The sequence below is a fragment of the Dipodomys spectabilis genome, unplaced genomic scaffold, assembly GCF_019054845.1.
Source record: "Dipodomys spectabilis isolate Male_0828 unplaced genomic scaffold, ASM1905484v1 ptg000145l, whole genome shotgun sequence".
NCBI classification, from domain to species: Eukaryota; Metazoa; Chordata; class Mammalia; order Rodentia; family Heteromyidae; genus Dipodomys; species Dipodomys spectabilis.
The window spans coordinates 6,228,028-6,240,709 of NW_024870822.1; the positions used below are offsets into that span (position 1 = coordinate 6,228,028).

At 34.4% G+C, this 12,682-nt stretch overlaps 1 protein-coding gene across 1 annotated transcript in view; it reads left to right on the forward strand.

Moving 5' to 3' along the window:
* Positions 1 to 12,672, forward strand: part of Ccdc73 (coiled-coil domain containing 73) — a 104,073-nt gene extending 91,401 nt beyond the window's left edge. Inside the window, exons 13-17 of the mRNA XM_042691502.1 lie at positions 374 to 508; positions 1,677 to 1,866; positions 2,780 to 4,255; positions 6,904 to 7,037; positions 12,316 to 12,672. Coding sequence (XP_042547436.1) covers positions 374 to 508; positions 1,677 to 1,866; positions 2,780 to 4,255; positions 6,904 to 7,037; positions 12,316 to 12,531 — 2,151 coding nt within the window. The 3' untranslated portion in view covers positions 12,532 to 12,672. The remainder of the gene's footprint in view (positions 1 to 373; positions 509 to 1,676; positions 1,867 to 2,779; positions 4,256 to 6,903; positions 7,038 to 12,315) is intronic.
* The last annotated feature ends 10 nt before the right edge of the window (positions 12,673 to 12,682 follow it).

Consider the following 12,682-nt stretch of genomic DNA (forward strand, 5'->3'; position numbering starts at 1 on the left):
ATATCCAACTTGCAACAATAAAAATATACATTCTTTTGGATTATTATGACTGAAAGTAATATTGTTAGTAGTAAGAAGAGGCTGTTTGGTGTAAGTATACAACCCTTGTATTTGGCTTTGGATTTTAATCCTGCCATTTTATATTTACATGATCCTGGGTAAGTTACTTGATTCAGTATCTCATAGTTTTTTTGAGTATATGATTATGTGTAAGAGCTCAGTACATTTACATAAATGTTCTTTTTCAATATTAATAATGAATTCGTTACATATGGATATATGTGTCTAGTTATTATCCTACAAAACTTGTATTACTATTTTTGGACAAAGCATACTTAAAACACTCACTCATTTGGGTTAAATGTTATTATAGGCTGAAGAACTTAATGGAGAAATAAATGATATTAAAAATGCATTATCATCACTTAAAGAAACACATAGTAAGTTACAAGAACATTACAACAAAGTATATGATCAGAAAAAGTTTGAGGAAGACAAGAAACTTCAGGTAAATTTCAAGGGTTTTGGGATATAAACTGTAGTTACCGTCACTGATAATTTTCTCTTTGCTTATTATGTTTCTAAATTTCCAAAAATGGGTTTAAGGTTGAGGTGTGGCTGAAGTGGTAGGGCACCAGCCATGCGGGATAAGAATGAGTATGAGCATGTGATCTACAACACATTTTTAGTTAACTTCTCTTCCATACAGTAAGACAAAGAGGGCTGGGAATGTGGCGTAGTGGTAGAGTGCTTGCCTAGCATGTATGAAGCCCTGGGTTCAATTCCTCCGTACTTCATAAATAGAAAAAGCTGGAAGTGGTGCTGTGGCTCAAGTGGTTGGGTGCTAGCCTTGAGAAAAAGAAGCTCAAAGACAGTGCCCAGGCCATGAGTTCAAGCCCCAGGACTGGCCAAAAACAAACAGAAAAACAGACAAAGATCAAGAGTCCTAATTTGGGGTATGGATTTCTAGTTGTCCCAGGACATATTTGTTGAAAATATCCTACTTTTTTATATTGTACCTTGGTAATTTCTTTAAAAATCAATTGATTAAATACATATGTGCCAATTTCAGGACCATTCAGTTTCATTGGTATCTATATTTAAACCAGTACCACAATATTTTTAAGAAATGGTAGCATTTTAAGATGTCTTAGGATGTGGTATAAGCTCTTCAGTTCTGTTGTTTTTTCAAAATTATTTTATCAATGTTTAATTTTCCTATTACTTTTAGAATCAGCTTATCCTTCTTCCTCTTTCTCCTTCCTTTATTTCCTTTTCCCCTTCTTTTCCCTTCCCTTTCTTTCTCTTTCATTCTAATCTTTCTTTTTTCTCTCTCTGTCATTTTTATCTTTTTCTTGAACTGGTCCTGGGACTTGAATTCAGAGCCTAGGCACTGTCTCTCAGCTTATTTGCTCAAGGCTAGCACTCTATCACTAGAGCCACAGCTCCACTTCTAGCCTTTTAGTTGTTAATTGGAGATATGGGTCTCATGGACTTTCCTGCGTAGGCTGGCTTCAAACTGCAATCCTCAGATTGCCTTCTGCAGAGCTAGGATTATAGGTATGAGCCATTGGTGCCCAGCTCAGTTCTACTTTTACCAGCAAAATTTACTCAAATGTAATATATTCTAAAAAGTCTTGTTCTACAGTAAAGTTGTCTTTTCCATTTTATACTAGAATGTTCCAGAAATAAATAACGAAAGAAGTGATTTATCAACTGAAAAGTCAGAAAGCATCATGTTACAGAAATACAAATCTGGGCTTGAAATAATGGAAGAAAATACTAAAAGTTTTTGTTCAGATACTGAATACAGGGAAGAAGCAGAAAAGATAGACCACTTACCAGTAGAAGAAACCACTACCGACGGTAACTTAAAGTTACACATATTCTAACTTGTATATTTGAGGGTTTTTTCCCCCTACAAATAAAGGATCAGCATAAATAAAGTACCATGGTGGGTTGTCAATGGAATTTAGGGGAATAGCCTTTTAAGACTGTGTAGTATAGTTGGAGAAACTTTGTATGTCAAGAAAGCATCATTGAAGCTCTTCCTTAAGTCAATATTTATAACACACATTTTTGTGGAAAGCTAGATTTCTGCATTGCTACCTCTATTTCTTGTATTTTTGCTTTCATCTTTTGATGTTGTGGGGATGTTCTAAATCAGCAATGCCTTTCTGAGAAGAATAGAGCACTTTTCTTAATTCAAATGACCCATAACCAGTGATGTACTAATTCTTCCATCTTGAGAAAGACTTGTTTAAATATGCTGCTGATTGAAGGTGTTCAATCCTAGGCTGAAGAACCAACCACTTGGTGGAGATGTTGTAGAAAGAATGGTTGGACTAAAAAACCCCTTCAAGACAATTTTGTATTCTATATTATGTTAACTATACTTAAGATTTGATATATACAGTTAGAACATAAATGAATAAAACTAATAGTATATATCTACAAATATATGCTACAGAATTTGAAAATATTTAAAGCATAGTAAATAAAAAAGTAATGATTTTAGATTTGAAGCTAGCAATTCTAAATATTGTTAGACCTTGGCTGTTATAGAAATGAGAGTGTAACCTGTTAGAATACTTGTTTTAATTAAAGGATTCCAAGTTTTAGATAAAATGATGGCATAATATTTGTGCAGTAATTGGCCAATAAAATATTTAAGGTTAAATGTTTTTGTTTTTTATAAAAATAGGTTAACACATATGTTTTATGAAAGAGTAAACTTTAGTTTTCAACATAAAATTTTACTGTGTTCTCTTTATGACAGACTTACAGATTTTTGAAAAGAGCCTCAAGAATGAAATTAGTATGACGGTATCATCTCAGAGTAGAAATCAAAGTGAAATCTCTCTAAGCAAAACTTTCTGCATAGATAAAGTTGCAGTTAGTCAAGAACAAGCTTTGAATGTTACTGAATGTAGAAAATCAGTTACTACAGAAATCAAAGACAAGGAAGATTTGGAAAAAGGCAGTGGATATACAGATTTTAAATTACCACAGGATCCCTTTTCAGCCGTGGACATGCTAATAGAAACAGAAAAGAGACACCCACGAGAAACAGAAGGATTAGGTCTTCAGCATACAGATGTGGGTGTACTTCTGGACATGGAAAATAACAGAGGATCAGTTGATAGTATTTTAGATGCTATGGCTCAGGAAAAAAATAATAAGGATGTTTCTCAGAATGAACCTTGCAAACAATTCATAATGCTTATAGGGACTCAAGAAAATGTTATGGAGAAGGAAAATTCAAATAGATACCAAAACAAAGCAGAACTGGATTTGTCTCAAGATGTAAAAATGAATCCCTCTCAGTGTGAATATAGCTTAAAGGATTCAAATAAAGTTAGATTAGATATTGAACTGTATAACAGAAAACAAATGCAACTGTTAAATAAAAAAAGTGAATGCAGCACATTACCTTTTAAACAAACTTCAAATTTCCACCAGGTCTATCATGAGACTAAAGAAAAACCTGACCAGACTATTCCTTGTGATACAACAATCAACTGCCCCACTTCATCTGCTCCTTTTGCTAATTTGAAAGTGCTTAAAAATTCAGAAAACAATATTATGCTCAAGTTAGTGAAAACCAACTCAAGCCCTGAAGAAGGGACTGTAGGGAAAACTGTGAATAATATGCAAAACAGTCCATCTAAGAACTGTTTGGGATATGTGGAAAACAATGTAACCAATTCCCATCTTCAGATTAACCATGAGAGCAAAGATTTGGAAACTTGTGTTCATGTGAAAACATCCACAGAATTACAGTTTTCCACTGAAAGACAGGTTGATGAAAATCAGATAACTGAAACTACAAAAAATAGTCCCTTTTTTGTCAATGTTAACAAAAGACAGCATACATTGTTAAAGAATACAGAGAAAACAGAGTCATTAAATGACATCATTTCAGAAAAAATGTACAATGAAGGTCAGCTGGAAGAATCGCATTCATTTCACATAAAACCATCTGAAGATTTAGTAAACAGGAGTGTAAGGTCATCCTTTGATTTTTCTACTTCAGATAAACAAATTGAGAAAACCCCAGTACACAGGAATTTAGATACTAGTCCTTGGTCAAAAGCAAATCAAAATGAAAGTCAAATAGTGAGTACTTTAACCTGTAGTATTCCTTTGTTGGTGAAGGAGAGACCAGCAGGTCCAACAGAAAACAAAAGGATCATGTCAGTGACTCCTTGTAAAAATGTTGGTATGGAGGATGGTACAAAGGATAATCAGCCAGGTAAGAAAACCAGGGTATATCTTAGTTCTTAAAATTTGTTTTACTACTTCTTATTCTTGGTAAGAGCTTTCCAAATTGACTGTTTAAAATGAAAATACTTATTTTTGTCTAAGCCTAATGTATTATATACATATGTAGATAGGTAAAAGTTTGAAAGATTTAGATCTATAGAGATTTTTAAAACCTAAATCTAGGCCAGTATTACCAATGTGTACAATCACATTTAGAATTGTTAAGGGTTTTTTTTTTTCTATCATGAAGGCATAATAGGTTTGGGTCATTAATTTTAACCTAGGATTAGTTACTTAATGACCTACTTTTGAATCTTCTTTTACTTTTTAGAACCGATGAATCTGAGGAGTTGGTAAGGTTCCTGACAATGTGCATGTTTATTCCTTTCCTATCTATCCTGTCAGCATCCTTACCTTCTTCCATCAAACACACATTTATATTTATTTCTTGTTTTGGTGTCAGTTTGGGGTCTTGAACTCAAGGCCTGGGCACTGTCCCTGAACAATTTCTGCTCACGGATTAGTATTCTGCCACTTGAACCACAGCTCCACTTCGGCTTTTTGGTTGATAATTAGAAGTACATGTATCATGGACTTTCCTTCCTGGCTGGCTCTGGACCACCATCCTCAGATCTAAGCCTCCTCAGTAGGATTAAAGGTGTGAGCCACCTATGGTTGTCATTTTTCTTCCCTTAGTTTTTTTTTTTTTCCCCTGCAGTTTTTCTACTTGTTTCTAGTCTTTTTCCATCACCACAAATTTAGCTTGTTCTTGTTTTCTAATAGTACAACAGAAGAATTTTATATTATTAACATCTGTTACTGTCTGAAATACTTTATATTGAATGCCTGAATACCTATGTACCTATATTAATACATTCAAATATTAAATAGCTTAAGAGGATAGGGGGGCTATTTTATTCTTAAAAAATGAGCACATGAAATGACATGTCTAAGCTTTCCTTTAAAATAATCCAGGTGCTGGGCACCAGTGGCTCATGCCTGTAATCCTAGCTACTCAGGAGGCTGAGATCTGAGGATCACAGTTCCCAGCCTGGGCAGGGAAGTCTGTGAGACTCTAATCCCCAATAAACCACTAGAAAACCGGAAGTGGCATTGTAGCTCAAGCGGTAGAGTGCTCACCTTGAGCTGAAGAGTTGCAGGGACAGCACCCAGGCCCAGAGTTCAAGCCCCACTACTGACTAAATAAATAAATAAATAAATAAAATAAATATTCCAGGAAAAAAATAGAAGAGTTAATTTGATCAATATGACTTAATGGGCTGAAGCTGGGTGATAGGTACACTGTGGCCTATGTTCTCTATTTTTATATGAATATTTTATATGAATATTTACAAACATTACATATGACTAGCTATAAACTGAAGATAAAAAGCAATGAGAAAAATGTTTGTTAGTAAGTCTCATAATCAAGATTCTTGAGATGACATATTGAGATTTTTGAAAAATTTAATTCTGTTTTTGATAGGCTCTTGTAAGGTAGTTCAAGCTGGCTTGAAACTCACAATACTGCCTCAGCTTCAGTGCTGTGACTACAGGAGTTGCCACCATGTCCTCACTAATTTTAAGGAACTCTATTTAACAATGCACTTAGACCTGTTGAAGAAATGCAGTAAAATACAGAAAAGCTTTATATGGTCCTCTATAGGCTTTTAAAGAGAAAATTGAGAAAAAAATTTAAAAAATATTTGGAGATTAAAAATAAAACAAATATGCCATGTTTACTAGCACAATAAAACAAAATGCTGACATGTTAACTTCATTTCCCACACTATAATCTTGAATGTAAAGGATTATATATTAATGTGTAAAGATGAACATACACAAAATGACATTTGTAGTATTATGTTATTTTGAAACAAAATGTTATTTTTTGCTGGTCCTGGGGCTTGAACTCAGGGCTTGGGCACTGTCCTCTCTTTGTGTTCAAGGCTAGCACTCTAGCACTTGAGCCACAGGACTCTGAGTAATTTGTTGGAGATAAGAGTCTCATGGACCTTACTGCCCAGGCTGGTTTCAAACCATGAGCCACTTATTCCCAGTGAAATGTTATTTTAGATTGTGTTAATTTTGAATTAAGTTCTGCCTCAGGGGCTGGCCTAATAAATTTTCCCAGTACCATTTCAATGTTATAAGGAAAATATGAAAGACATCTAAAATTTTGAATTGAATTTGGAACGTTTATTAAGCATGGTATGTCTGTAACCTTTATAGTATAGTTTCTTTAAATCAGTTTTATTTATTGAAGCTTGATGAACCTTTTATTTACCTTTCTAACCAGTCTTTGTGGAGTTATTTTGATAGCAGCTTCTTCAAATATAGTTTATAAACGTTCAGTCTTTCTCAATATTCTATATATGGTCATTACAGAGTTGTTTACATGTGTAATACAGTAAACAGGAATAAAGGTAGCAATTTTCTGAGCTATTTTCTTTCAGAAGCTATTTATCCAATTTCACTTTTTAATATGAAATTATGGTGACCAGCAGGTTTTAAGATTTGAAGTAAAAGGAAAAAAATACTTTCTAAATACAAGAGTATGGGAGAGAAAGTTCAGTTACTAAAATGAGTATCTAGAGAACAAAATTCAGTTGTTGCCATTTCTTCTTTGTCAATCAGACGCTACCAGCATTAACAGAGTTGCTGACACTTTGACTAACTGGAGTAACCATCCAGATCCCCAGGGGGAGCCCAGTGAAGAGAGGAATGCAGTTGCAAAAACTTTTTATGATTCTTCTTTTCCCACAGAGCATGTAAGTCAATTAAAAATATTACTGAGCAGAACTTAGTGAGCTAATTCTATAGATATGTGTAGTACTGTATGTATCTGGATGCTTTAAGGCCTAACTGATCTCCAAAATAATATTAAGAGGGCAACACGGCACCATTTTTCACAGTTAAGGTTGATAGAAAACAGCAGGAAAAAGTCACAGTGTGTAAATCAAATAGATAGAATCCAGCTTGTTTTGGAAAGGAGAGTATGATGACATCCTATTATTTACTTGTACATTTTCGTCACATCAGTTTACAAATAGTACATTCTGAACACCCAAATATTTTTATTAACAAAGATGCCTAAAAATAAGCAAGTCAAGCTTAGCTGCTTTTGTTACACCTAGTTTAATTTATGTTATTTTTGGAAACTGAGGATTTTGAATTAGAATATAGAGTATGATAGGATAAAATAACTGAAATATAACATGATATATCCTAAGTATGGATGTATTAAGCAGAGTATTTGTAGAGGTCATATGACTCCTAACTAAATATAGTTGACAGGTTATTTGGCTAAATGTGTACGTTTTATTGTTTTCTGTTGCAAAATGTAAGCAAGAAAAAGTGTAGAGGTCAAAGTTTTCCAAAAAGAAGAGTATGGGCAGTAACTGATTAGAAGGTGACTTCAAATGTTAGAAATGATTATATTTTAGAGGCACACTTTTTCCTGTAGCATAAAATGATAAAATCAACACATCCTTAGCAAATAACAGCTCTTTAAAAATGTATTTTTCCTTTTTTTGAATTGGAGAAATCTCAAATTAAGAACTGAAGCAAAAAATCAGGAATATCCTATCCTTTTCAAATTTTCATAACCAGACTTAGAGACAGAGGTCTACTTTCCACTTGGTATGTGTAAGTACTGACACAGGGTAGCTGGAGTCATAAATTTGGCATTAGCAAAACTATGTTTTTTTTTCTTGGAACAACTGGGTAAATCAGAGAATCAAGGAGAAAGTTTGAGATCAGAGCTAGATATCCCATACATCTTAGTGCAATGGAAATTTAAATGTCTAGAAAGCCTATTTTTATAACTAACCTAATCGGGAAGTTCTGTGTCTAATTCCTGGTGTTCTTAACTGTAATTAATGCTGTTTCTGAGACCTCAAAGAAATAGTCCCACATCCTGTAAGATAAATAACTCTTTTTCTATTTAATCCAAGATGTTCAGTGATTTCCCAGGGTCATTTAGAGCTGATCTACAGCACACCCAGGCTAGATGGTTGGGTCTGAGTCAGATGTTACTGTGTTTTCCTCAACTATCATAGAAAACATTTCATTAAAAAAAAACAAAAACAAAACCACGCTGCTAAATATGAAACACTGACTAGATTGTTTTCTAAATATACATATTAATGTTTGTTTTCTAAATATGCATCTTAGTGTTTGTCAAGCACAATACTAAGCACTATATCCTAGGTTAAGCTTAAGTTACCAATATAATGTAGCTAAGTCCAGAAGTAGATCTTATGGAAGTAAAATCTGATTATAGCAAATCCATACTCGGTTGTCTTTTTTTGCCCTGTGGTGATAAAACTGAGCTGTTGAGGCAATTTGGCCTACAGTACCCCTTGTCTTTTGTGTGGGTAGGCAGTGCTGGCACTTAAACTTGGCCTTTGACTTGCTAGGCAGGCAGGCACTCAACAATTACTTGAGGCACACTACCAGACCTTTTTATCTTTTTTTTTTTTTAAGCTAGAGATTAAGCTTTTTGTCCAGGGTGAGCCTCCTACCTCTACCACCAATATAGCTAGGATTATAGTTGTGAATCACCTGTAAAGTTTGTTGAGATGGGCTTGTTGCCTGAGCATGCTTCAAAACATGATCCTCCAGTTTCTGAGTAGCTCATGTTAAACCACTACCCCTGGCCTTATTATTACATAGTTTCAAGTGAATTTTTTTTCCAGCCAAAAAAGTTCTTTTTCACTGCATTCTTTTTTTCCAGCCAAAAAAGTTCTTTTTCACTGCATTCTTTCTGTAGTCTGCACAATTCTGTAAAACTTAATGTAGATACTAGGTGCGAATTCACTTTGTTCATGTGAAACCAGAACTGCTTGAAAAGAGTCTGTTTTCTTCTTGGGTCTGGTTGGTAGCCTGCTACAGTATTGATTATATTCAGGAATGAAAATGTAGAAAGGGCCTAGAGTAAGTCTATTCATTTCATATATTTAATCCCAGGCAGAAATAAATGAAATAGTATTAAAGCTATAAGAAATGTCAGGTAGGAAGCAGTAAGAAACAGCAAAATTTCTTTTTTTTTTTTTTTTTGGGTCCGGTTGTGGGACCTGAACCCTGGGCCTGGGCGCTGTCCCTCAGCTCTTCAGCTCAAGGCTTGCGCTCTACCACTTGAGCCACAGCGCCACTTCCGGGCTTTTTTCATTTTGCTTATGTGGTGCTGAGGAATCAAACCCAGGGCCTCTGGCATACAAGGCATGCGCTCTACCACTGAGCCACCTTCCCAGCCCAGAAACAGCAAAATTTCTGAAGGAATATAGAAAGGGGAAGAGAAAGACATATGACAACATGACTGGCAATAGCTGGAACTAAAATTATTGCAGTAGGCTACAGGAACCTTAGTTATGGTAAATAGGAGAAATTTCATTAGGTAAGTAAAATCTTAATCTACATTCTACTTTGTTTCTTTAAGGTAAATCTCTGCTCCATCCCCTCACTATGTGTTTTGTTAATGAAAAGAAATTAAAGCATATAGGTGTAAATATGTTCTTCCTTTTAATCAGAAATTAAAAAGCAAAAGAATCAGAATTTTTGGAAATTGCCAGTTTGGTGGTAAAATAAGATTGAGTTTGAAAGATCATCAAGTTTTATATTTTATCTTTCTCTCCTCATCTAATCTCACTATTATGTGGGTTTCTTAGAATCCATTTTGGTTCTGAGTTAAATAGGGTTTGTTGAATTACCAGAAATTCATACATTTATACACATTTTTACTCTATACCAGTTATCTCTTTACAGTAATAAAATCTAGGATCTAAAAGAAGCTGAAAAAACGAGGCTCATAAAGACTAAGACATGCCCAATCTCTTGGTCACCTTTTACGAATATGTTCTCAACCCAACTAGTGTCTGTATAATTTTTTAGGGAGTCAACTATAGCAATAGTTAGGGAACTGGTTAATTACAAACCATTCATTCAGTCATTCAGTGTGCCAGTACTGAGGCTTGAACTCAAGGTGTGGGTACTGTTCCTTAACTTTTGTGCTCAAGGCTGGCACTCTTACCATTTGAGCCACAGTTCCACTTCTGGCTTTTTGCTGGTTAATTGGAAATGTCTCATGAGCATTTCTGCCCAGGCTGGCTTTGAACTATGACTCTCACATACTGAGTCATGAGCCACCAGTGCCCAGCAGATCCTAACATTTAAAAATGAATTTATTACTCTAATTTCATATTAAGAATTAAAATGTTACTAAACTGCACTTTCACCAAACTGGAAAGATTTCAGTCAGTGCTCAAAGGCCTTCACAAGAATTTATGGACAAATGACTAGTATAGCCTAGTTTCTGAAAGTGATCACTTTCTTAAATTGTAGGCATCCAATAGTATATTAAATTATAGGATATATGATGGAGTCCTCCTAACAGATCTGTAAGAAATAAGTAAATGCTAAAATTGTTTTGGTACTGCAATATAAACCTCATAAAAATATTTTTTAAAGACCAAAAGTTGATATCTATAATCATAGCTATTCAGAAAGCCGAATTCTTAAGGATTGAGATTTGAAACCAGCCCAGCCAGACAAAGTGTCTACTCTTATCTCTTAATTAACCAGCAAAAAGCCAGAAGTGGAATCATGATTCCTGTGATAGAGCATCAGCTGTGAGAGCTCGAGGACCTAAATTCAAGCCCCACTACTGACACATAACACACACAAACACACTTAAGTCTAGAAGATTTACACCAAAATGTTGAATGTTTGGGATCTTTAATGTGATTCTTATCCTGTTGTATTTTTTCTAAAACACACATACATTTTTCTTATACGTAAAGCACAATAACTTATCTAAAAGGTATTTAGCAAAGATGAATACACTAAATCTGGGACTCTAACCGATTTTCACAGGAAATCACCTAAAATTTATTTATTTTTTTCTTCAGTATTGGGCTTTGAATTTAGGGCCTCCATCTTACAATGCTAAATGCACTACAGATGCTGAGGCACATCTCCAGATCTCTATTTTTGATTGGATAAACTGGAAGACAATTTCAACATTCAGTAGAACATAGTTAAATCATTACAGTTAATAAAAGGATTTTGTTTTTTTTGCTGCCACAGACAGTTGCTTATTAAAAGTTTCAAAGAGGGGCTGGGAAGGTGCTCAGAGGTAGAGCGCTTGCCTTGCATGCATGAGGCCCTGGGTTCGACTCCTTAGCACCACATAAGCAAAAAGAAAATAGCCAGAAGTGGTGCTGTGGTAGAGCGCTAGCCTTGAGCTGAAGAGCTGAGGGACAGTACTTAGGCCCAGAGTTTAGGCCCCATGACCGGACCCCCAAAAAAAAATAAAATAAAAAAATAAAAGTTTTGCAAAGACCTCTAAAACTAGTCATAGGAAAAGGCAAGATAGGAAATTCTATAGAGATAAAAAATGCTAAAAGAAGGGGAAAAAAAGACTTGTATGAAATGGTAAAATGTTGGTCTCAACATTTTGGGTAGTGAATTACAAATAATTTTTAGTTTTTTACATAGGTTTTTCTATTTTTAAATTTCTAACAAGTATTTTATTATTAGGAAAAAAGTCCTTACAATGAAGTTATTTTTTAAAAACATGGTATTTTATAAGTAGCACTTGATGCAGTGTCTTGGAAGCATGCCAACTTTTAAATAACTCATTGCATCTTCCTGTTTCATCAACAATGGAGCTCAGAAACGAGAGGAAACATGAACAAGGAAAATTGACCATTTACTTCCGTTTGAATGTTTAGGTTTCCACCAGTTTTGATAAAAGACACAAAAATAGACATGTTTGGAAAAGATGTGAAAAATGAAACTAGATTTTACCTGTATAAATTTCTTTCATTGTAAACACAAGACTTTTAGAAATGTGGTATTCCTGGAACTGATTATATTTTGCAGAGCTACCACATAAAAACACATATTCATATTGTACAGGATTTTATTGTATGTGCTAAAACTACTAATGTCATTGTTAGCTACAGAGATGTTGGCTGTATTAAATACTGACAATTTAAGAGGCTTACCAGTTTTTTTCAAAGACAAAATAAATTCCATCTTTCTTAGGTAAAAGGAAAGGCTCTGATTTCACCTGTGCTACAAAGCCATTTTCAAGCAATCAAGGTTAAAGCTACTCTTGATCTGGCTGCCATTTCTGATGAAGATGATTGGCAGGATCATGTTACAAATCAACTAACTGAAATTGCAAATTTCCTAAATGCAGAAAATGACAACCAATCTAAAAAAAGAAAAGCAGAAGAGATGTTGGAAAAAATAGACTGAGTAGTGTTGATAAATGCATTCACTGGTGAAATGATATGAATGAAACACTGGCATAATTTTTATTGGAGTGAAAAACTTCATATAAAGCTACACAGTTGTCTTGAGTTTCCCAGTTTTTTGAATGTGATGGTTTTGTTATGTATTTATTCTG